At 56.2% G+C, this 25878-nt stretch overlaps 1 protein-coding gene across 1 annotated transcript; it reads right to left on the bottom strand.

Annotated features, from left to right (window-relative positions):
* Positions 1–1903: 1903 nt before the first annotated feature.
* Ptdss2 (phosphatidylserine synthase 2) lies at positions 1904–25733 on the bottom strand. Its single transcript, XM_026379396.2, has 12 exons — positions 25551–25733; positions 20655–20756; positions 12094–12176; positions 8967–9034; positions 5281–5415; positions 5017–5067; positions 4441–4554; positions 4071–4189; positions 3488–3602; positions 3273–3418; positions 2990–3175; positions 1904–2620 (listed from the first exon to the last, which is right to left on the bottom strand). The coding sequence occupies exons 1-12, from the start codon at positions 25664–25666 to the stop codon at positions 2434–2436; spliced, it is 1422 nt and encodes a 473-aa protein (XP_026235181.2). The 5' UTR covers positions 25667–25733; the 3' UTR covers positions 1904–2433.
* Between the last annotated feature and the right edge of the window lie 145 nt (positions 25734–25878).

The following is a 25878-nucleotide window of genomic DNA, read 5'->3' as shown; positions in this document are numbered from 1 at the left end:
GTTCTTTCTGAACTTCTAGGCTCTTTGGGCAACTGCATGTACAGTGGATTTCCACTATGGTTTGTGAATGATTTGGTTAACAGGAGGCTGAGGCAGGAAGATGGCAAATTTGAGGCCAGCCTCAGCAACTTACCAAGAACCTGCCTCTTAAATAATTTAAAAAAGGGCTGCAACATACTTCAGTGGTAGGAGCATTCACCTCACATGTGCAAGACCCTAGGTTCAAGCTCCAGTATCCCCCCCCCCAAAAAAAAATCCCCTTTAAAATGTAAACAAAGGCCAGGTGCAGTGATGCATGCCTGTAATCCCAGCAACTTGGGAGACAGGAGGCCAGCCTCAGCAATTTAGTGAGACCCTGTCTTAAAATGAAAACATGATGGGGATGTAGCTCAGTGGTAGAGTATACCTGGGTCAAGCCCCTAGTACTGAAGAAGGAAAAAGAAGAAAAAGGCTTAAGATTTTTTCTTGGGGGCGGTGCACAGTTGTGCCCTTGAGGGCACTCTCACCAAACCACATCCCCTCTTTCTTTTGTATTTTCTTTAGAAACAGGGCTTCATTGAGTTGCTTAGCACCTCGCTTTTACTGAGGCTGGCTTTGATCTTCCCGCCCCAGGCTTCTGGGATTCCACCGTGTGCCACTGCACCTGGTTTACTTTCAGTATTTTGATCTTTTGGGATCTAATACCTCAGGAGTCTGCTCTTCAGGATTATGGCTCAAGCCTGCTCTCAGATGCTGGTGGTCTACTTGGCTCTGCTGTGGGCTGGGAACCCTTGCAGGGTTTCTGTAAGGGGCTGCCCCCTGGGCTAGGCCTCGGAACTGCTGGCCCTGATGTCCCCACTGAGCCTGACCCCACTTGACCCGATGCCCAGATTGTCAGCTCTCACTGCTGCCTCCTGGGTAGGACAGTGGGGGCCACCCTCAATGCCAGCTGGCCAGAGGTGACCCAACCTGACCATGTTGAGACAGGGAGACTGCTCATGTGGTCTGTGGGACACTTGACTGGGAAGCAATCTGGGATTGCTACTCTAAAACCCTTTAAGGGGCCCGGGATCTGACTCCCCCAGACATCAGGGCTCCTGGAGAGATGTGGCCGCAGCCTCCTGCAGCCCTGACAGTGAAGAGGTGCAGAGCTGGGGGGCTGTCCAGGGCAGCGGTCAACACTGGTGCAGGGAGCATCGGGGGACGGAGGTCTATCACAGGTCCCGGTGGGAAGGAGCATCAGTGCACAGGGATCCCCAGGGACCCAGTGTGTGTGTGGGGGTCCTTGCAGTGGAAACTCAGCTCTCAGGAACCTCAAGCGACATGCTTGAGCAGAAGGTGGCAGTGGCAGTGTCCCTGGGAGGTCGCTGTACAGGCCTGAGACAACATGAGGTCCAGTGGCACCCGCTGGGCCACTCTAGAAGGCCTGTCCTCTAGTGTCTAGGGTGCGGCCTGTGTGCATGCTATTCTGCCTGCACAGCTTCTGGAGGGTTGAAATTTTCCCAAAAACGGTGAGCAAAGACTCAAAAGGCCTTGGAAACCAGGGCACTGGATGGTGCACACTAAGCTCATGCTTGACCACAGTCCCTGCCTCCTGGAGGCAGGTCCTGCTGTGCAGCCTGCCAGGCACCTCGCAGTGCCCACTACAGAAGAGGCTGGGTGGGGGTCTCAGTGTCCTGTGGAGAATGGGGCAGGCCGGGCACTGCTCAGTGGCAGAGCATTTGGTGTAGGGGGTGTGAGGTTCTGGGTTCTGTCCCCAGCACAGCAAGAAATAGCTTCAAATGTTTTAGACACCAGCCTGAGAGGATAGCTGCTCCGTCTTCTGCAGCCACTCCCCAGTAGTCACCAGCCCTGCCCCTATGACACACACAGCTGCTGGACTCTCCAGATCCCCAGGAGGGCTGTGCCCGCAGGCCCTGCACCCTCTGGGTTAGCAGGGAGGAGGCACGGGCTTCCACCTCCACGGTCACTTTATTTGTTCTGTTTGCTCGCAGAGACAACACCCCCCCCCAAAAAAAAAAAGTGCCTGGGGCCTCAGAGCCTCACACTGGCAGGTGAAGCCTGAGGGGCCAGTCCCGCGACCTCTGACCCTGTCATGTCCTGCTGAGAGTTGGGATGGGGCGAAGGCTCAGAGGAAGCACTCGATGCTGCTGTCTGTCCACGACTTGGTCATCCTGTGTTGGTGGACCCCTCTCTCTCCCCTGGGTCACCAGGAGGATGGGCAGCCCTGCCCATACTCAGTGAGTGGACACAGGTCCCCAAGTGGCCTGTGCTGGGCTGTGCTGCCAGGCACAAGTGTGTCAAGCCAGAGCCCTGGAAGACCAGGCAGCAGGGGAAGGGCGGGACCCCCTGCCCAGAGCAAGCCCTGGGGGAGCCCAGGACCCCAGTGCAGAGTGGACCGAATGGCCCTCGGTCCTCCTCCCCTGGAGGGCGAGGCCCTGGGCAGGCAGGCACTCAGGAGGTGGTGGAGGGCCCCTCCTTCCCAGCCAGAACCCTCTGCTCAGAGGCCTCTTCCTGGGCAGCTCCTGATCCAGGCAGGTCATCGTCTGTCCCTGGGTGCCCGTCCCCGTGGCCAACAGCCCTGCCCTGGTCACTCTGCTGCTTCTGCCGCCGGGTCTCCTTGTACCTTAAGGTGATGTCCCTGGGGGACAACAGAGGCCAGGTCACCACTGCTGGCACACCAACACCCAGAGCAGGCCTCACAGACCCCCAGGCAGCCTTCGCCAGGAGGAAGCCACATGGGACACAACTCTCGGAGGGGCTGGGTGGGGGCCATGGCACGGCAGGCCAGGCCACCTGGATCCTTGGGAGCCAGACCTACCACATGAGGATGGATCTACAGTGATGGGGGGGCCCATGGAGTTTGCCCCAGAGCCATCTTCTCCAGATGACTTGAGGAATGGGCAGGCACAGACCCTGGCCACCTCAGCAAAGCCAGAGGTGACAGACACCACCCATAGCCAACCCCAGTGGCCCTGGAGCCAGGCAGACAGCCCATGCCGCTGCTCACCGTAGGAAGAAGCGCCAGACGGTCCAGGTGAGCACCAGGACGGAGCCCAGCGTCCAGCACTGGGAGATGTAGAAGGGCAGGGACAGGGTCAGTGTGTGTGGGTCGTACTTCACCACGATCAGCAGCTCTGTGGCTGTGATGGCTGCCGCCAGCCAAGCCTGCTGGCCCAGCTTCTTATGGGGCTTCCTGTGGAGAAGATGGCAGCTGGCCAGGCCTGCCCAGGCATCAGGCCTCCCCCACCCCAGGGGTGCCTCCCGGCCTCGGCCCGGCAGGCGGCCCTCACAGGTCATCCATGAAATCGTAGATCTCACGCATGGCCACGCCACCCACGTTCACGAAGAAGACCAGTCGTAGCAGAACCAGGTAGTGCTCGGGGGGCATCCACAGCACGAACTTCAAGTAGAAGGTGTTCAGCTCTGCCAGCAGGAACTGGGGGACAGGGAGGGTCAGCCTGCGCAGGACACTGGCCATGCACACCCTCAGGCAGCCCAGCCTTACCACCAGGATGATGCCACACACGGCCAGCCAGCGGCGCAGGCTGGAGGCAGGCTTCCACTCGAAGCGGACCCAGCTGTAGGGCGTGAACTGGAAGGCAATCCTCTTCATCTTGCCCCTGGGGACCAGAGTGGCCAGCCTAAGGATACGGCCCAGGCCGCTGCCGGCCCAGGCCGCTGCCTCTGCACCCAGAGCTGCTCCACACCCTCTGCCCAGCCCCACCCCTCAGAGGGGCTGTCCCCTGCTCCAGGCACTCAGGCTGCAGGGGAGCCTCTGCTCCCGCTGTTCCCCAAGTCTTTGGTTTCCTTTTTCTTTTTTGGAGTCAGGGTCTCGCTGTGTTGCCCAGGCTGGCGTGAACTGGCTCAGGTGGTCCTCCCGCCTCGGGGACTTCACGTGCACCACCATGCCTGCTTTGACTCTTTTGAAAATCTCACAGTAAAAATGACAGAACACAGCAACTGCTTCCTGAGGATGGCAGCAGGTCCAGGAGGCAGACACTACCCCCCACCGCTCCTGAGCTGCACGCAGTCAGGCCTGGGCCTCAGGCCCACAATCCCCCGCCCCCTCCCTGGCTCCTAAGATGTACTTATAGGTTGGAATGTTCCAGAGGCCCTGCCACTTGTAGGTCTTCATGGACAGCCACTCCAGGGTCTTCATGCCGCAGTAGATGCCCAGCCCATTACAGACAAGCACATCCATGATCCACTGGGCAGGAACCAGGAGAGGTGATGCTGTGTGCCTGGGCTCGTCCAGAGGAGGCCAGGGCAACCTGGCCCCACCCCAGGACAGGCCCAGCACCCAGGCCCCCACACCCATGTGGTCCCCCAGCCCACACGGGGACCCCTGCACCCTCATGGTCCATCAGTGCCCCCCTTTCCCTGCGCCCCCACGTGGTCCACCAGCTCACCCCGCCAGCCCTAACCACACTGTCCACCCTGCCCACCCCCCGAACCTACGTGGTCCCACCAGCACTCGCTGAAGTTGGGCAGCTGGTGCTCCAGGCTGTACTCCAGGAACTCAAACATTACGCTGATGATCATGCACATCCACCAGTCGCGGATCATGAGAGTCTGTGGGAGGCAGCCTGCACTGGTCATTCCATGTCCCTCGGCACAAGAACTTGCCCGCTGGAGGGAGGCCCTCAGCCCCAGGTGGGCATGATGGGCGGGTCCCTCCAGCAGCCTCAGTCTTAGATTTTCAGCCCACACGGAGGCGCCCACACATCCAGCACCGAGCTCCCAAGGCAGGTGCAGCTGGGACACTTTAGGCTGCAAGCAGTGCACTGGCAGCCAGCCTGGGCTGGGGCCTCTGGCCTTCCCTAGCTGCCCCCCGCCTCCCCCAACAATGCTGGCCACAGGGCAGACCCAGGTGGCAAGGTTAGGGGTCCCAGGGGTTTGCAGACCTCTCTGAAATACTCTGTAGCCAGGACTTGCCCACCCGCCCACTCGGATGTTCCTCCCTGTGGCCAGAAGCTGCCAGAACACAGCTCAGGTCTGAGAGCCAGGGTGTCGGTGCCACAGGAGATCACTTACCTTCAGGTACCAGCCAATAAAGTGGGCAGGAACGAAGCCATCCAGCTTGTCCTGTGGGCAACATGGGCAGTCATCGGCACAGACCTCACCAGCAGCAGGTCATGGCCTGGGGCCAGCCCCCACCCAGCCCCAGGGGCCGACTCTACTAAGCAGCGCCTGCCAGCTCCAGAGCGTGAGACCAGGTCTGCCACACATGCTATTGTGGTGGCCTGTGGACCACACAGCCCCTGCTGGCGGAGCCCAGCCCTGGACAGCGTGCCTTACCCAGATGTTGTGGAAGGGGTCGGTCTTGTTGTCTGGGTCGTAGATGAGGCAGTTCCCCCCGTAGTCCCTCTCTGGCAGCGGGACTCCCAACCTGGGGTCAACATACTTCAGAAACTGCCTGCCGTCCTGGACTGTCTGCAAGGCCAACAGGGACTGTGACATGTGACCCACGACTCCGACAGCATGCTAGAAGAGTGGCCTGTGCCAGCGGCCCTCCCGTCCCAGCAGTGGCTAGAGATCAGGGAGCCTGAGCTCCAGTGAACTGGCAGAGAGCACAGGTGGCCCCATCTCTCACCTGTGCTCCCGGGTCTGGTCTGACAAGGTAGCACTGCCTGCTGCTCCTCCCCACCCTGTCCAGGGCCAGTAACCGCAGAAGCCACCCTGGCTGGGGACATTCTGGCTTCACACAGCATCAGGACAAGAGCATTCGCAGACACGGATGCCAACGTTAGCAGATACTGTTAGCCTTGAAACAAAGTGCTCTTTGGGGACCAGCCCCAACAGAGCAGGCCCTGGAGCAGGCCACTGGCCAAGGACAAGGAGGTGGCTGAAGGCCTAAGACCAAGTGATAAAACAGAAACCCAAGAAGGGTGGCGAAGCAGGAACACACAGGTGCCTGGCCGCAGGACCTGGCTGTGCCTAGGACAGGAGGCACACAGGAGGAGGCTGTCCAGCACTGTGGCAGCCTTCTGTGACAGAGGGCAACGGTGCTGGGTGCAGCTGCTGTGGGCTTTGTCCAGCAGGGTGGACCCCTGATCCCTAGTCAGGGCCACGTGTCCCTGTGCTGTCACAGGAGACACTGTGCAGCAGCCATGCTGCTAAGTCACATGCCTTGGGAACCAGCGGGACCAGGGAGGCAGACATGCCAAGGCAGGGCTCCGAAGACCAGCTCCAGTGACTGTCCAGCTGGGCCAGGGCCTTCCTTCCTTGAGGAAGACAGTTCCAAGCCCAGCTCAGTCTAGACTGATGGGGTGCCAGGCTATGGGCAAGGTCAGGGCCACTGTGCTCCCATGGAAGCCAGAGACCCCCTGACTCCATGGCCCTCCCTCAGAGGGCAGGGTGTGGCAGGCAGGGAGGCTGGCGGGCCACAAGCTCAGCTGTGTTCACAGGTCTGTGTGTAGACGCAGCCGCACACACACCTGTGCTCTGCAGCAGGCCTGGCCCTGTGAGGGGCAAACTCAGAGCCCTGACCCGTCACCAGGACCATCCTCCCGAGAGGAAGGGCAACTCTAGGGGTGCCCAGGATGCTCCTGAGGTTCCCGCAGTAACAGCACTGGGGAGTGCTCCAGAAAGCAAAGCCAGAAACAAGGAACCCTTAGAGATGGGTGTGTGGAGCAACGGAGGAACAAGGGAGCTGCCGGTGGCCTAGAGTTTGCACAACAAAACGCAGCAGCATTGAATGTGCCCAGAATCAAAGTGAGCACCTTCAGCTCACGCTGACGTGAATAAGAGACTGGACAGTCAGCACAGGGTGGAGGAGGGACAAGTCTCCCCACACAGGACTCCTCTACCCGAGAGGAGCCGGGTCCCCACTTCACTTCAGACGGAGCAGTAGAGAGAGGGGAGGGGAGAAAAGCGGCTGCCCAGCCGGACACTGTGAGACTGCCTCCTGGTGGCCAGGTGCAACCACCCTGAGGAAATCATCGGACACCCGAGGAGCCCAGATGTGAGGTCAGAAGATGCTCCAGGGATGTGCAGCCACAGCATTCATGGATGAGTGCCTGGGCAGGGGGGTCAGAGTGCAGGCCACACGTGGCTAGGAGGACAGGGCTCCCAGGTCAGGGGCAGGCAAAGGTCCACACTCTTGGCTCCTGCTGGCACCTGCCGCAGGAGCTCCATCCAGGGCAGTTAGCAAGAAGCGGGGGTCTAAGGCACCCAACTGAAGGAAGAGTGCGCCCATCTGTGTGCAGGCAACAGGAGCCAGAAGACCCCAGGATGCAGAGCTGACAAACGTGCTCAGTGGGCACGGGGCAAAGGCAAGCTGAGCTTGGACACCAGTCGTGAGCAGCCCGACGTGGAGCCGAGGAAACGTTTCCACTCAATGTCATCGAAATTAACAAAATACCCGGGAATTCATTTTTTAAAATTTCTATTTTTAAAAAAATGAATTATTATTGTTTGTGGTCCTGAGGATTGAACCAGGGACTCACACATGCTATGCAAGCACTCTACCACTAAGTTACAACTCAAATCCTACAGTTTTTTCCCCCACTGGCATCAGGGTCGAACCCAGGGGCACTTAGCCACTGAGTCACATCCCCAAAGTTTTTAGATATTTTATTCTGAAACAGCATTTTGCTGAGTTGCTTAGGGTATCACTAAGATGCTGAGCCTTGCTTTGAATTTGTGATCTCCTGCCTCGGCCTCCCAAGTTGCTGGGATTACAGCCACTGCACTTGGCCTAAGGATACATTTAACAAAGAGTACAAAACTTGTATTCTGTATTCTGAAAATTACAAACATGGTTGAAGACATTAAAAATGATCCAAATAACTGGAAAGACAACCCACGTTGGTGGATCAAAAGATTAATAACCTTAAGATGATGATATTCTAAAACTGCTGTATGGCTTTGATGCAGTCCCTAGCAATGCCTCACCTGCCGGGCAGGGAGTGACTCAGCATCTGCCGAGCATGTGTGAGGCTCCGGGTCCATCTCCTTGTCTGCTCTCTACAGAACTGGAAAGGTGGTCCTCGCATTCACTTGGAAGCCGGAGGCCGATACTCAGATGACCCTAGAAGGGAGGGACGCAGCCCATCCCCACGCCCTGTGCTGCTGACACTCGCCTGCCCTCTCAGAGCCGCCAGATCCTGAAAGGCAGGGAAAGTCTGGGGTGCCTATGAGGTGGCCAACTGTGTGCTGTGGGGTCCCGAGCAAGGCCTGGGGCAGCTGGATGGGGTCTGGCTCAGAGTCACGTCACACTGAGATATCACTGCATGCCAGCTAGGTGGCCACACGTTCCCACAGATCCATTCTGCACAGCATGCAAGATGACACTGGAGGGCAGCTGGCACGTCTCGAAATGCCAAATGCACACCACGGCCAGCCTGCAACCGGTGAGCACCCTTGCCTATCTGCCAGAGATATGGGAACCTGTATCTCCACGAAGCCGGGACGCGTGTCTTGAAGCAGCTTGACCCTGAGCCCCTTCGCCTGCACTGGTGGACAGGCTGTGCTCACCCACACAGTGGCATGCCCCGGCCATGAATGGGGTGGTGCTGCCCACACCAGGTGGACCTCACAGGTATAGACAGGGCAGGGTGGAGAGACTGTCAAGGGGGCCTAGGCTTGGGGGACATGGGACTGTCTTCTGTCCTGAGGTGTACAACCCGTGACATGCGCCATAGGCCTGCTCCAGACGGTCACCCTGGCCACACATGGATGGAGTCCTGGCCCTGCCAGCAGGAGAGTGCTCCATGGAGGGAAGACGGCACCAATAGCAGAAGGTGGCGGAGGGGCCTGGCGCACAGGCACGGCCACCGTCCCCAAACTCAGAACCAGACGTGCTGTCTTCCCCCAAATCTGAGGCCTGTGCCCACACCTGGGTCCCTCTGGAGGTCCCTTGCAGCCTGCACCCACTTCTGTTGGGTCGCCTACCTGCCTGCAAGTGCTCTGGGGTGGCAAAGGGTGCAAAGCCTCCTCTGTCCTCTGTCCCCATAGTCTAGCCGACAAGAAAAGACACTTACCTGGAAGAGGATGAAGATGAGAAACAGCTCGTAGACCACACTAACACAGAGCCAAAACCGCCAGTAGGCTGTGGAGACGAGAAGCAGGTGCGTCAGGGACCAGCTCTGTACCCAGGCCCACCCAGCCCCATGGGGTCTGCGTGCAGCTTCTGTCCCTGCTAGGGGTTCATGAAGCAAGGTCAAACCCAGCCGAGTGAGCCACTGCTCTCTGACGCACGGGACTTTCCTCTCCTTCACTGTCTTCCTCCTCGTCTCACCACAGCGTCTCAGCAGGCCCACGGCTGCTGTCCTGCACCTGCTGGGCATACTTCCAACTGCACACTCAGTCCGCAGCAGGTTCTGACGACACACCTTGCATCCCACTAAAACACCTTTTAATTCCAACAGGCTTAGCTTCCTTGCAAATGTGGACTTTTATTTATTGTACATTTAAGGGGATCACTGCTCCTAGTGTGAAACCTGCCACCTTGCAGGTCTTGGGGCCCACACTACAAGTGCTCTCCTGGGAGGGTTTGTGCCATGACCTACATGGGAGAGAGATGGCCCTGCCCAGGAGGCAGCAGCAGGTGGATGCGGGAAACACCTGAGGCCTGAGGACGACTGTGGGCAGCAGGAAGCTGTGTGTGGAGGCTCTTGGGGACACCCAGGACACGTGTGTGGTCCTGGGACAGGAGATGGACGAGTGGGCTGCGAGCACTTTAGCCTGGAGGGTGGGAGGAACCTGCGGGCTGCTGAGCTGCCATAGCTGCTTGAGGGCTTGTGGTGCAAGCAGTCCAGGCCCAGAGGCCACAGGAGGACCATACCCTCGGAGCTGTGGACTCACTCGAGAGGCCTGACCCTTGAGGCCACATGCCAGAGATGCCTCATGTCACCAGGCCTTCTGTGACCTCCTCTCTGCCACTGTGTATCCCTGATTGTCCATGATCCCCTTCTCAGGAGGGCCCAAGTCGGACCCTCTCTGATCCCTTTAGTCTACCTTTAAATCCGCACCTAAACACCCAGCAGCCCTTCCACTTCCCCTCCTCTCTCCTGGAACGACTTCTGGCGTTTGTGAGTCCCTGTCCCCACCCACTGGAATGTCCCACTGAGAAGGAAGAGCAGGGTGCCAGGCATCTGTGCACTCCAGCTTCAGGAGTTGCTGTGGTGGCATGCAAGCAGGAGCCAGGAGGGGCTGCTGCAGCTTGGCGGTGGAGAGGCTTGGCACACACCAGGTCTTGGGTCCTACTCCCAGCACCACAGAAAACAAAAACCCAGGAAGCGGAGGCTCCTCCAATGGGCCGGGACCGCTTCAGAGGGCCTCACTTGGAATTGCAGCCAATTAAAGTAGCTCCCCAGACGGGTGAGCTGCAACCTCTTTTTGCTGCTCTAATGAGGCCTGGTTGCTAAGGGCCACAGAGGCAAGGCCTGACCAGGTGTCCCTGCAGCAAGCCCTGGGGGAGACAGGCAGAGCCACACAGGGAGCACCTCCCGACAGCTGCCTGCAGGTCCTCCCACGCCCCCCCAGGGACTCTCATCTACTTCTCACACACTGGGATGGTCAGGAGGGGGTCCCTGTCCACCATCAAGTAAGACCTGAGGAGGACGGTGGTGGCTCCAGGACAGGCTTCCCATGTGAGCAAAGCAAAGACTGACGAAGAAACCTGGAGCTCTGAAGAGCAACAAGGCACAGCTCAAAATAAACACTCAGACCAAGCACAGCCCCTGGGGGGGGGGGGGGAGGCGAACACCCAGGTGTGGGAGGTGGGGTGATGCTCACGTCGCCCCAGGGAACCTGGTGGGGCTTCCATAACCTTGCAGACAGGCACGGCAGGGCAGCGGGTGGCAGCAGCTCCTGCTCTGGGCCTCAGGTCCTGAGCACCTCCCTGCTGCTCAGACCAGGGCCACATGCTGGGCAGGGTGCTGCGGAGGGTGTGCTGTGCCTGCAGGAGTGTAAGCGTGTGGGGCTTCCCTCAGCGCTCCTGAGCACCAGCCTGGCAGGCACGTGGCCACGCTGCCTCTCACTGGGTGCCCGCAGCTGTGCAGCCATCTCGCTGTCCCAGGGCTCTGGTCTGAGTGCCTTCTGAAGAAGACTGGGTGGGTCAGAAGCTGAGCTAGTAGACCCCAGCGAACCTGGGCAGCCTCCCCAGCCTCCCCCAGTGCCGCCCACCAGGCAGGAGGTCCTGGGTGCCAGGGCAGGCAGGAGCAGCCTGCTCATGCCCTCGGGACTCACTCACCCTCAGGCAGACGTGACCCTTCTGGAAGGCACGTGTCCTAGCCCTGCACCTCCACCCCCAGGATGTCTTATTAAAAAACACTCAGGTAGATACACAACAGGCAAGTGCAAGATTCACCACTAACTAATGTACCACAAAAACTAAAAAACAGCCAGGCGTGGGGCGCACCCATAGTTCCAGCTACTTGAGAGGCTGAGGCAGGAGGGTCACTTGAGCCTGAGGGTTTGAGAATAGCCTGGGCAACATATGAACATCCCATCTCAAAGACAAAACTAATCATCAAAACAAAACAAAAACTCCACATATAGTACGATTCCAATTTTTGAGGCTACATACACAAATACATCAAAATTTAATTGTGACTATTTTTAAAAAACACTTAAAAATATCTTTGTATTTTCCACAGTTCTGCCTGCTGTTGAGACAGACTCGTGTCTAGTTGCTACACTTGAGCTTTGAGGGAACTGGCCCACCCTGAGGGCTGAGCTGGCTTCCCAGGCAGCGGGGGCAGAGCCGGTGACGGTGCCCTCCCGCTCTCATCTGGGGTTGGGGGCACTATGGTCCAGGAGCTTGTTAGAACTCAGGGTGGGGATGAGGGAGACGGTGAGCCCCCAGCAAGGGTGGTCCCCCAGGTCTCCTGCCTGAGCCACAGACCTTCCCTGCAATCCTGGGTACACCACCATCTGCAGAAAGCTGTGGGAGAGCCAAGTAGAGTGAGGAGGAGGCAAGAGGGCCTGGGGGCTGAAGAGGAGGAAGGTGGAGGACTCTGCAGTCCAGGCCTCTCCTGGCAGAGAGCAGTGGCCGCAGGGAGGAGCAAGGCAGAGGGGAGGACAGGACATTCACACCCAGCAGCACAGGCACAGCTGCTCGAGACAGGAGTGCATGTGCACACACGGAGGAGGAGGGGCAGTTACCTGGATGAGGTCTGGAAAATGGCCCATCTTTGGCTTGTGTGACTCCAAAACATAAGAAAACCAAAATACTGGCCACAATACCTCTGCAAACAAAGAACAAACAGCCCCTCAGTGTGTGCAGACTTCTCTCAGGTGGGGTGGAACGTGGCTGGGACCAGGGGACACCCAAAGGGCAGGGCTGAGGGAGGAGCTGGGCTGGAGCTGGACTACCTCCCCACCCAGCAGCTGCCTCTGTAGACACCTCTGGTGTCCTCTCTGGGACACGTGCCTCAGGCATTGTGCCACCACATGAAGTCCCAACTCCACAATTCATGATCAGGGCACACTGGTGCTCCCAGAGGCCAAGAGCCAGAGGCCCAGCTCTTGCCTGTTGGGGTATCTCCTTCAACACCAGGCTCACCAGCTGTCTGTGGAAGTGCCACACCTACAAATATATCCAACTCAATGTACAGGTGCATGGTGGTGGCACAGCCCAGGGGGGAGCCAGGGGCCTCAGGGTGGGTGCCCACCTTGGCAAGGCTCCCCGGGACAGCCTCTAGCCCAGAGGCCCACTACCCCTGCTGGAAAAATGGCCCAGGCCAGTGGATGTGCAGATGGCCCATCTGTTCTACAGCAGGCCTGCCCTGGCTGAAGGTCCCTCCCACTCCATCTCACCAGGACATCTGAGGGCACACAGAACTCCTGGACATCCCCACACCAAGCCCTGCTTCCACACCCCTTCTGCCAGGACAGGAGCCTCAGGCAGGGTGGAGACTTGCAGGGCACCTGAAAGGTCTACCCAACAGGCACAGTCCCTGCGCTGCTGGGGAGAAGAACACTGACCAAGAGAGGTGGCTAACAGGCACCCCAGACAAACCTGTGACACCCGCCAGGGGGCACCACCCAAGGGGTCTCCAGGTGGGCCTGCAGAGCCGCCCAGGCCACGTATGTGAGGAGGACTTTTTAAGGTTCTTCTGCAGGAGTATTCAAGGACTCTGGAAGTCCATCGCAGTGGGCAAAGGAAGTAATTTAAAAGGAAAACAATATCCTACATTTTTCAATTTTTTTTTTTTTTTTTTGTTCTAGGGATTAAACCCAGGGAGCTTAACACGGAGCCACATCCCCAGCCCTTTTTATATTTTATTAAGAGACAGGATCTCACCAAGTTGCTTAGGGCCTTGCTAAGTTGCTGAGGCTGGCTTTGAACTCATGATCCTCTGCCTCAGCCTCCTGAGTTGCTGGGACTACAGATGTGCACCACTGTCAAATAATTTTTTTTTTTTAGCTGTAGTTGGACACAATATCTTTATTTATTTGTTTATTTTTATGTGGTGCTAAGGATCGAACCCAGGATGAGTGCTCTACCGCTGAGCCACATCCCCAGCCCCTCATTAAATTTTAATCCCATAAAGTACATGCTCTGATCACATGTTCTGGGCTCCCCACTGTCCTTCCCGCCTGGATTCCTCACTGGGTCCCCTGATGCCTGTCTCAGCTCTGCAGGCTCTCTTGCTGTGACAGGGTCCTGCCCTCCCCTTACTTCTGGGACAGTGGCCTCAGAGCCCTCTGCTGTTTCCTCGTGGCAGGTGGGGGCTGCAGGGCGTGGGGAGACCTTGGGTGTGACTGGGCCGAGGTGGGGCGGCCAGGGCCTCTTGTGCAGCACCCACCTCCTTCCCCTCCTGACCTGTCTCAGCACTCACTGGGGACCTGCACTGGGGCATTTGTCCCTCCTCCACCATTCACTTTCAGGCCCCGGGACCCAGGGGTGCTCTGCACTGAGTTATATCCCGGTCCTTTTCACTTTCTGAGATGGGATCTCACTAAATTGCCAAGGCAAGCTTTGAACTGGCCACCCTCCTGTCTCAGCTTGCAGGGTGCTGGGATGACAGGTGTGGCCACCGCACCCGGGGGCTTACTGGTTTATTTAATCACACATCAGCATGAACCACAGACATCTATTCCAACACCACTTGATGAGTTTTTGCTCCCATTGTTCCCTCTTTTGAGCATGGGGGGGTCTTTTTTTTTTTTTTAAGAGAGAGAGAGAGAGAGAGAGAGAGAGCGAGAGAGAGAGAGAGCGCGCTTTCAACATTTATTTCTTAGATTTTGGCGGACACAACATCTTTGTTGGTATGTGGTGCTGAGGATCGAACCCAGGCCGCACGCATGCCAGGCGAGCGCGCCACCGCTGGAGCCACATCCCCAGCTCCATGGGGGGTCTTTTGGTGGGCTCCTGTGTTACTCCAACAGGACCCACTGCTGGGTTTTGCTTTGCTTTGTGCTCCTGCTTCCTGGCACCATGGGAAGTTCTGGGAACATCTCGGGCACTCCCTGGAGCCTGGTCCTTTACTGAGGGTGCCAGAAGCTGATAAGCACTGGTGTGCTGGCTCTGCTAGGGGAGGCTGGCTCTAGGCCTCAGCGCACACCCGCACACTCACTGGGACACACCTGTGTCTGCACATACAATCATCCTGGGTGTCCACGGGAGGCAGTGTCAGGATCCCCAGGAGATACCAGAATCCCTTATGGAAAAGGGCACAGTGTTTGTAGAGAACCCTAAAATCACCCACAGATGGCCTACATGGCCTGCTCCTACAGAACTTGTAAATAGTTGCTACACTGTATCAGTCAGAGGACAAAGATGAGAAATCTCCGTGTTCAGAACAGATGTGAGTTTTTCCTCAATGGAAGGTGTGTTGAATCCTCAGATATGGAACCCATGGACACAGAAAGCCAAAATATCGTTCCTATTTCTATCTGTAACTATTCGTCCCTGTTTCAAGCTAACCCTAAGCACCTCCTACCACACCATCATTCTAACCCCTGCACCTCCAGCCCGCCTGGCTTCAGCAACCTCAGCACGCAACAGCACAGGGCGGCTGGGGCCATGATGACTGCGTACCTCACAGCCATGGCGGCTCTCTTGCCTCTGCCTCGGCGCCTGCCATCCACAGCCTCTCGGCACCTGCCCAGTGCATCCGTGAGCGTCTGCCACAGTCTGCCTGCAATTCCCTGGACGCCTAAACTAGTTTGTAATCTGCACAGTTAGGGTTCACTCTCTGTTCTATGGGTCTGACAAATACGTCGTGCCAAACATCCACCAGTAGAGTACCAGAGGGAGTAGTCTCACTGCCATAAAAATGCCCTGTGGGTGTGGCTTGGTGGTAGTGCTTGCCTGGCATCTGCTGGACCTTGCGTTCATCCCTGGCACTGAAAAGGGTGAAAATAAAGTTACGTATGATTTCAGGGTGGCTGGTGAGGTCAAACTAGGCTACCCTGAGGTCCTTAGAAAGGAGAACACCCTGTGCGTGGCCTCGTCCTTCCCCTTCAAGAACCACTTCTCCTGCACTCCTCTCGTCGGGTCACGCAGCACCCTGCCTTTCCACCTGGCTCCTCTTGCTCAGGAATGGCCTGAGACCCGTCTTCCCAGCTGACAGCTGCCTCCATGCTGCAGAGAGCACAGCACCATCCAGGCCCACACTCTTTCCTCCATTCACTACTGAAGGGTGTTGTGGTCACTTCCAGTTTGGGGCAATATAAATAACGTTGCCATAAATATTCGCCTGCAGGTTTCTGTGTGGATGAAAGTTTTTAGCTCAATGGGACACCTGGGAGGGTGACTGCTGAGTTAGGTTCTCTGTGGCTCCCCTGCTGTGCACAAGCTGGCAGTGCCTGAGAGTTGAGACCTCCCAGCACCGTCATGGTCAGGTTACGGTCAGCCCTTCTAACGGGGTTCATTACTGTGCTGTCTTGTCAGCAATTTGCAATTCCCTGCGACACATGACACAGGCCATCACTTACATGGTATGTGCCTCATACATATCCTCCTTGGTGAGGTGTCTGTTGGAGTCTTTCACCCTGTTTTTATATTTTATTTTATTCTAAATTCGGGTCTCACTTTGTTGCCCAGGCTGGCTGCAAAATCATGGACTCAAGCGATCCTTCCACCACAGCCCCGGGAGCAGCGAGGATACAGGTGTGGGCGCATACCTGGCCTGCCCAGTGTTTAACTGTACTGCTTCTGTTCTTATTAGTCTGCTTTAGGAGTTTCCAACGTGCTTTGTTTTTTTGTTTTTTTTTTTTTTAATATTTATTTATTTATTAGTTATTGGTGGACACACAACATCTTTGTTTGTATGTGGTGCTGAGGATCGAACCCGGGCCGCATGAGGTAGCAAGGCGAGCGCGCTACCGCTTGAGCCACATCCCCAGCCCCTCCAACGTGCTTTGAATACAAGTCTCTGTCAGGTGCACGCTGTGCCAACTTTCTAATAGCCTGCCTCCCTACTCACTTCACCGTGTCTTTGGCAAACCCTGATTTTTCACTTTAATGGTCCACGGATGGCTGATATCCATCATGGCCACTCATGGACACTGGCATCTACTGAGGTTCACCAACATCCACTGTTAATCACGATGCTGACTGATGTCTATGGACACTCGCTGAGGTCCACTGGTGACCTACTTACACAGGCATCTCAAGACTTAGGGGCACAAGGCACTGTCTCCCTAAAATGTCCCACAGACTGGGGGTGCTGCCCCCTAAGACGTCCCATGGACCTGGGCGCCCTGTCTCCCCAACAACGTCTCATAGCTGTGCATCTTACACTGGCTGACCTGTAACCCAATCTGAAAATGTCTGTGAAGAGCGCAGGTCAGAGTCTGTGGTGTCCTCTGCAGCAGATGTACAGCTGCTGCAGTGCCAATCGTGCAAGACCACCCTCTCTGTGCGCTGCTCTGTGTGGGTCTGCTGCTGAGCCCTCTGCTGTCCAGGGCCTGCTCTGTCCGCTCTGTCCAGTCCCGACCCGCAACTGGCTGAGCAGGAGGTGCGGGAGCATGTCAATCTCAGGTTCTGCCCCGCTTCAGGACTGTGAAGTGCTGTCCCTGTGTCATCCATGTGAAGAGCAATCCACACTTTCAATGCATCTGCTAGTTATATGTACTTTGTACAATTAAAACGTATAAAGAAGTTTAACTTATTAAATTGTAGAAAATTAATTAAATGTGAGGGTGAGAAAATCTGGAATCTCTCCCAAGGTTCCCACATACAAATGGGCTGAAGCTCATGAGTGAGCAACCCACAGATATGGCCATACAACGTCACAGGCCACCATCCCCAGGAAGACACAGAGTCCATGAAGCAACTCCATTTTACCAAACCAGAACAAAGTGGGAAACCCAGCTGCCTATGCCAAGTGCAGTGCCCTGCCCCAGGGTCAGAGGCCACTAGGCTGAGGAAGTGTCCACATCTCCACACAGCAGAGGGCACACAGCAATGGGCACTGACCCACACTCACGGGGCTGTGTCATTTAATTACAGGACAGTAAAGTTGACTTGAAAAGAGAGACAACTGGGCACAGTGATACACAGGGAGGCGGACATGAGCCCAGGAGCTAGAGGCCAGCCTGGGCAGCACAGTGATATCCCACCTTAAAAACAAAACAGAAAACACCAAAACCCAAACCAACCAACAAAAACCCAACATGACCAGGTGCAATGGAGGCAGGAAGGGCACAAGTTCAAGTCCAGCCTGGAAACTTAGTGCAACCCTGGCTCAAGATCAAATATAAAAGGGTGGGGAGCCAGACGCCATGGCGCATGCCTGTAATCCCAGCGGCTGGGGAGGCTGGGGCAGGAGGATCGGGCGTTCAAAGCCAGCCTCAACAAAATCGAGGCACTAAGCAACTCAGTGAGACTCTGTCTCTAAATAAAATGCAAAATAGGGCTGGGGATGTGGCTCAGTGGCCAAGTGCCCTGAGTTCAATTCCTAGTAAACAACAACAAAGCAAAGCAAAGCGAAACAAAACAAAACACAAAAAACACAGTTGGGGGTATAGCTTAGTGGTGGAGCACCTGACTAGCACGTGTGAGACCCCAGGTTCAATCCCTAGGTATCACAAAAGAAAATGACCATGGGGGGAAAAAAACAAGCTGGGCACAGTGGCCAGCTACTTAGGAGGTAGAGGCAGGGGTACTTCAAGTTCAAGGCCAGCCTTGGCAATTTAGCAAGACCCTGCCTCAAAACAAAAAAGAAAGAAAAGGCTAGGGATATCGTTCAGTGGTAAAATGCCCCTGGGTTCAATCCCCAGTACCACCAAAAACAACAACAAAAAAATGTGAGTCCTAGGTTCCATGCCCAGTACAGTAAAAGTAATATGAAACCTATCTTCAAGGACACCAAAAAAACTCATGTGCCATGTGTGGTGACACATGGCTGTAATTCCAGCAAGACCCTGTCTCAACAACAACAAAAAGCCTAAGGACGTGGATCAGTGGTAAAGTGACCCTAAGTTTAACTCTGGATCCCCAAAACAAAAACAACTCTAATATAATTAAAACGAGCGTTTGCTCGTAGCCTCTAAGAGGCCCGAAAGGGTCTAGGCAGCAAGAATGCACCAGTCTGATGGATATGGGGCTCCTGGTGTGAAGCATGGGGTCCAGAGAGGGCGCAAGTGGACCAGGACAGGCACACGCACTGCAGCCTTCCAGAGGAGGCTGCAGAGCCATGGACAGCAAAGGCAAATGGTATGCCTGGGTATCCCAGGCAGAAGCCAAGAGCAGGTCCAGGCAACACCAGCCAAATTATGGGCCATGAGGGACAGTTCCTTGGTGCCTAAGAGGGACGAGGGGACAGAGTGTTCCCCCATACAGAACTTGAGAGAAAAAGTGCTCAGGAGTCCCTGGGATTCACATACCCTGCCCTCTCTCTCAGTAAGCTACGCGGGGCTCCCCTAGGAGGGGGCAAGTGCTCGGTGAAGAGGCCCCTGTAGGTCTGAGCTCTGGGACTCTCTGGGTCTGGGCTGTTCACAGCAGGAACCAGGAATTGGTGGGCAGAGCCTGGGGGCAGTGCAGCTCTGTGACTCACCTGACAGGGGTCTGGTGACACAGGCCTACTCTTCATGGGCAGGGGCTCACTCCTCCCTGTGACAATTCTTGCCCAGTGACAACAGGACGACTCATCTCTGGTTAATTTTACTTCCCATATAGAGGAACCCCTTCTGTTTTTTCAGTGCTGGAGAATGAACCAGAGGCCCTCCTCCCCTACTGCCCCAGGGAATACTTCTCAAGGTATGGCCAAGTCCTGCTTCCTGAGGCTCTCTTCCCATGTGTCCAACAGACACCACAGACCCCCGCCCCCGCCAATGCCCAGGCACTGTCAGATGAACCCACAGAAAAGACCCAGTTCCACTTGGAGATTCCCTCTGGGCAGATGCAGGCTGCTGCCGACAGCCTCACAGCCCCACAGGCAGCCCCTTTACAGGCACCAGTGCAGAACCAAGGCCCAGCCCAGAGGCTCCTGGGCTCGCTCTCTCCTGCTGTCTCCAACTTCCCAGGAAACACAAGCTTGCAGGCTCTACCTGCAAATGAGGCAGGGGGCTGCCTGAGGCCCAGGTGGTCCTGCAGATGAGGAGAGGCGCCAACAAGGCACACAAAGGGCCAGAGAGAGGCTGGTGGGCCTGGGAGCAAGCTGACACCTAAGGCTTGGAGAACAGAAGAAGAGTTAGCCAAGCTGACTGGGAGGAAAACCCAGAGGAGGAGTGAGGCAGGAGTGGGCAGGATGCCAGGCAGGGAGAGACCTGCCTGTGCAGTGAAGGCTAGGGGTCTTGGGGGCTGGCTGCTCCCAGGCCCAGCAGCTGCACAGCAACTTCTCAGCAGAGTGCCTGGCTGCACCCAAGGACATGAGCCCCATTATGAGGTCTACGGTGGGTAGCTCCAGTGTCCTGGACAGACAGGCTGAGCACCCAGGTGTACCATAGCTTCCCACGCTCATGGTGAGCAACGTGGCATGGATATGGTCACCTAGCAGGGCCTGGCAACATCTATGGGGGCGTACTATACATACCATCTGTCTACCTAATTCTCACGGCAGATACTAACACCCACATGTTTCAAAAGCAACAAAGCACTACCAAGAACTGTGACCGTGAGACCCCACAAGCCCAAGGCCCCCAACCAGGGCTGACTCATGGCCCCAGCTCAAATGGTCATGAGCACCTCCCTCTGCTTCTGTCCCCATCAGGCCCATCTGGCTTCCTGGGGCTGTCCTACTGCACAAGTGGGGTTTGGGCCTCAAAGGGAACAGCAGCTTTGCACCAGCCTGAGGCTCCCAGGAGCAAGAGCCGAGTACACCTAGTGCAGAGAGTGAAGACTAAGGACTCACCCCACTCGCTGAGACTAGGTCAGTCTCGGAGTGCAGGCACGGGATGCAAGCAAAGCCTTGTGACCAGTCTGCCTGGGAGGATCCTGAGAAATGAGGCCACAGGTGGCCACTGGGCATCCACCTGGTATGTCAAAGTCATTTAAATATTTAAAAAGTGTTAGTTTCAACACCACCGGAGAACTGTGCCAACTAGGGGGCAGCCACAGACTCTGCAGCCCACCCTGGAGCCTGTGGTAGCACAAACTGCAAGTGACTTAGGAGGTGACATGAATTCTGGGAAACTGGTGGCCAGTTCCAGGGCAAGAAACGCCACAGAGGTTTAAGAGTGGCTGTGGAGCGGGGGATACAGACACACTTGAGGGAAGGTGGGGAGCCCAGCCCAGTACAGCCAGGACTCACGCCCTCCATGCCAACATCTACCTCTTGGTGTTGTAGGCTGTATCCTGAGGCGTTTCCTCCAGGAGAGTCACGTAGCCCAGCGCACAGGTGAGGATGAACAGCACAGTTAAGGTGTGGGCTCGCCTGAAATCCAAACACAGGCAGTGTCAAGGGCATGGCCTGCAGTACGCACCCAGCCTCTTGCATGGGAGGGCTTGGCCTTCACCACCAGCCAAATGGGCATCTCTGGCTGGCAGCAGAGCACTCTGCACACTAGCCCCACATCTGCCGAGTGCTGGAATGTACAGAAACATGGGGGCATTACTTCACAAGTAAAATTAAAACCCGGAAGTCATTTCCCCATGTCTTAAAAGTGACTTCAGCCTTTGGCTTCTTTACCATGACTTTCCACTAACCTAATGATCTCCCTGTGGTCTTTAAGGGAATGGTCAGCCCAGGGCAACCTTACTGTTTAAAAGCCTCCTCAGAGAACACTATCTTTCCATTCTCCTGAAGACAAAGATCACCTGAAAAATCTGACTATGCCCATTGAGGTAGGTGGCCACACTGTCTTTCAAGCAGTCACTGAGTGCTTGTCCTCCCTTCCTGGCCTCAGGAAAAAAGGAGCAGCAACAAGAAAGACCCATCACTGTCCTGTCCAAGGCAGGAAGGAGGGTCAGGAACCCCGAGGAGGGACATCAGCCCACAGGCTTGCAGCAGGACAGACTTCAGACTGCTGACACCAATGCTGCTTGAGAGCGAGACCCTTCTTTTCCCCCATGTTTTTAATTGGTGCACTCTGCTGTACACCATAAGGGCTTGTTGTTACATAGCCATATGTGCACACAATTTAAGAATATAATTGGCCAGTGTCACTCCCCAGCACTTTTCCCCTTCCCTCTCAGTCTCCCTCCCAGTCCCTTTCCTCTACCCATCTCCCTTTTCCTGGGATCTTCCCCACCCTTATTTTTTTCCTCTCTAGCTTCTGCATACAAGAGAAAACCCTGGACCTTGACCTTCTGACCCTCTGAGTTTGACTTATTTCTCCTAACACAATGTTTTTGGTTCCATCCATTTTCCTGCAAATGCCATAATTTGATTCTTCTTCACAGCTGAATAAAACTCCATTGTGTATATATACCTCATTTCCTTATCCATTCATCTGTTGATGGACACCTAGGCTGGTTCCATAGTCTGGCTATTGTGAATTGTGCTGCTGTAAACATGTGACTTTAACTCTTCGTGAAAAATACAAGACCCACCTTTTTGCTCCCTGTCTTGCACACAGAATGTGTGCCTCCACGCATTGTGGGGTCTGGAGGTAACAGACTCCAGAGGTAGACCTCCTTGCCCTCCCAGGATGACAGGTGTGCTCAGTGGTACCTCCCACCACCTTCCCATGACAGTGCCAGGGCAAACAGGAAGCTCTGGATCCTGTGATCAGGCACAAGACAAGAGCTGCCATAAATCCTGGGATTTCAGTCAACCCCCAAGGGGAGGGCGCAGGGATGGCTGGCTCCCTGCCATGAGTGGAAAATGCCCAGCTGCCATTCAGCATGCTTGTTTTGTGAGTGGCTAGGAAGGCAGGCTTGCCAAGACCAATCAGGAGAACACTGAGGCATCATCAAGAAAGGGCCGGGGCCACCCAGGCCTCCACTAGGCTCTCAGGCTGTGACACTGCCCTCCTGGCCTGCTGGCAGGCAAGACTATAAAGGCATCAACTGGCCAGTCATGCTTCCCAGACTGGGCGACGCTGGGAAAGCTCTATCCAGCATGACTGAGAAGCATCTAAGATCAGCCACATGTTCCTGAGGCTAAAGGTTTAAAGTCTACTTAAGATGTGTTGATCTCAATCACTGAGAAGGTCCACTGGAGGCTCCAAGTTCTGAGACACATGCATCCAGTAAACATTTTCAAAAAGTCACAGACATCCTCCCTGGTGGAAGCTGGCCAGGAGGGGTGGAACTCCTCCCAGGGCTTTACCATCAGTGAAAGTGACAAAACGCACAGGAGCTGCTCCAGGTGGTGGTCTGCAATCCTTCCAATTTTCAGACACAAGTTGACCCCTCTTCACAGTGAGCCTGCAGCTCAACGTTCCCTTAGAAGTTCCCTTTCAGAGAGAACCATGAATGGGAGAGGAGGCAGTGCCCTTGACACCTTGGACGCAAACTGTAGGCTCTGTGGTTGCCAAGTAGTCACCAAGACCCAAACCTTTGCACATGGCAGCCATCACTGGCCCCAGAGAAGCCCAGCTGTCTTTCAAAATGAAAAACCCTGAAAATAAGAAGTTCCTTTTGGGAGCTTTGGAACCTAAAGTCATTCCACTTTTTAAGATTAAACTTTATCTATATTAACTTTTTGTAGCATTCATTATTAAAATTCTAAAACATAGGTTGGGAGAATAGCTCAGAGATAACGCTTGCCTAGCATGGAGAGGCCTTGGTTTCAATTCCAGCATTGCAAAAAGAAATAAAACTTCTTTAAAAGATAAAGTCAGCCAGGTGCAGTAGCCTATATCTATAATCCCAGAGACCTGGGAGGCTGAGGCAGGATGATATGAAGTTCAATGCCTGCCTGGGCAACTTAGCAAGACCCTTAGCAACTTAGTGAGACTTGTCTCAAAATAAAAACGAGAAAGGACAGAGGATATAGCTCAGTGGTAAAGCACCCTGGGTTCAATCCCCAGTACAAAACACAATAGAGTTTTGAAAACCCTAGCACAGCATCAGTGAGGAAGACCCAGAAGGAGCTTATGGCATGACCCTGCAGGCAGCATCAATAATCCTCTACCAGGCACCTGTCACCTTCATAGGGAAACATGAAGTTCCCCCACCCCTCCACTCCAAGGTTTACTAAGAACATGCCCCATGCTCCTATGAGCACACACAGGGTTGGGGGGAAGCAGAACACCACCCAGAACACTCATGCAGGTGGTATCTGAAGCCAGCCAGCCCGCCCTGCATCTCCTCTGTAAAGCCTTCTGATCCCCAGCCTCCTCACAGGCAAGCTCTGCTTCCACCAGGCACTTGCACCCCAAACACCCCTGTAGCCAAGCTCCAAGTGCCTCTGGTCTGCACTTCCAAAGAAACTAGCACCTGCCTTTCTTGGAGTTGCTACAGCTGCCATGGCACTGGGAGAGGAGTATGCTCAGGCTTCTGTTGATCCTGCACACTCAGTATTCCTCTGGCCAGCACCTTCATGCCTTCTCAAGTTCCAGGACAGTGACAGAAGCTAAGCTCTTGTAGAGTCCTCTGCCCTCTTCCCTACAACAGTAACGGCACCCAGCAGGGATCCCCAAAATATGTGCTATATGATTGGCCAAATTAACATATGTGTGTGAAACAAGGAGAACACGGCCCCATCTCCTCTAAGACTCTGTGGCTCTGGCCATCACCAGCAGTGTAGTGAGAGGATAGTGCCTCCCTCCTGGCCAGGGGCACACAGGAACTGATGGAGAGGCCTGATGTCTAAAGGGCTCTGGAGACTGAAGAAGTCCATGTGGCACTGGCTCTGGGGCCATACCTCTAATGACCTGTGGCAACCCCACACATCTCTTCCTCCATGGTCATACCATTCTCAAAGCAGGGCTTGTGGGCCAACCCCCTACTGAAGCTATCCACACCCAGGGAAGATACTAACACAATCCAGAAGCAGGGCCACTCCCCCACCCCAACCCCTCTTCCCACCAATTTCAAAGGTTATCTCTCAGCTGCCACTCCCCCACTTGCAAGCTGGAGATAGACCTCACAGGTCCCTATGTGGGTGGTGGCACATACCATGAAAGGTCCAGTCACTCCCCTGCCAGGCTCCCTTCACTCCCTGATCAGATGTGCTCTCCAACAAGGCCCAGCTCAGTTCTCCTGGAGCTGCTTCTGTACAGTATCCTTTCCAAAAGGCCATGCGTCTGTCTCTTTGAGGGCTTGCCCAGGGCCCACCCCAGGACTCATTGCTCCACTGGATGAGAACTGAGTCTCCTGCAGCAAAGAAGGGCCACACACTTGCTCTCATGAATTGTACTTTCTGGTGTATGAATTTGTCTTTCTCACAAATAAGAGGGGTTAGTCCAAGGTCATGGAATCATGCCTGGCACCTGTCAGTCAGGGCTAATATCCTCAGCCCTACAACAGAGCACAGGTAGTTCCAACTATACCTGGGCCCCCACCACAGTAAAGACCTAGGAGCCAGCCTGCCCCCAAGTCTTGGCTGCACCATTGCTTTACCAGCAGAGGCACTGAAGCAACACCACAGCCTTTGCTCCACAGAGCTCAGCAAACCCTGGCACACAGAGACATGCATGCTTGTTAAGCCAGTTCACACTGCTGCCACAGGTCAGGGCCTCCAAGCCTGTCCAGCAGAGTGGAAATGCCAGGTGTGTATGTGTGAATTGACTTCGAGGCCGGGGAAAGCCTCTCTGAGCTGGCTTGGAGCAGGCAGGGGACTCTGGGAAAACTTCACCAGCACTGACGGCTTGGGAGACCCGACCTCACCTGATCCAGATCCACCCAGTGGTGTCCTCTCCCTGGCCCGTGGTCCCACCACCCCAATCCCAACCCCACCCGGGCCCCACAAGGAGTGCACCCACCCCACCCAGCCGGCCACCGGCCCGGCCGACCCTGACAGGGGTGCACCCTCCCCTCCGACACGGCCACCGACTCCGGGGGACCCGACAGGGTGCACCTTCTCCGCTCTGCCCGCCACCGGCCCCGGCCGACCCTGACAGGGGTGCACCCTCCCCTCCGACACGGCCACCGACTCCGGGGGACCCGACAGGGTGCACCTTCTCCGCTCTGCCCGCCACCGGCCCCGGCCGACCCTGACAGGGGTGCACCCTCCCCTCCGACACGGCCACTACCGCGGCCGACCAGGGCTGGGTGCGCCCTCTCCGCTGCCCCAACCGGGCCCCGCCACTGGCAGGGGTGCCCCAGCCCCGACCCTCACCAGAAGAAGGTGTTGGTACCGTCGTCGTAGACCTCAGACTCGGTGCTACGGCGGCCGTCGGGCAGCGGGGAACCGGGCCGCGAGCCCCCTGCGCCCCTGCGCTCGGCCCTCCGCATGGCGCAGCAGTCCAGGCCGCGGGCGCAGGGCCGGGGTCGCGGCGCCGCCCGGCGGGGTCGCCGCGGAGCGGGGCGGGGCCGCGGGGCATTGTGGGACGCGTAGTGCGCGCGGGGCCGCGGGGCCTGCCGGGCGCCGGGCGCAGGGCCTGCTGGGAGGACGCCGCCGGTTGCTAGGTGACGGAGAGGCGCGCGCGCGCCCGCCGCGGCATTGG

This window comes from Urocitellus parryii, chromosome 4, assembly GCF_045843805.1.
Source record: "Urocitellus parryii isolate mUroPar1 chromosome 4, mUroPar1.hap1, whole genome shotgun sequence".
Classification (NCBI taxonomy): Eukaryota; Metazoa; Chordata; class Mammalia; order Rodentia; family Sciuridae; genus Urocitellus; species Urocitellus parryii.
The sequence above is the reverse complement of the archived record's forward strand: the minus strand, read 5'-3'. Positions and strand labels throughout refer to the sequence as shown.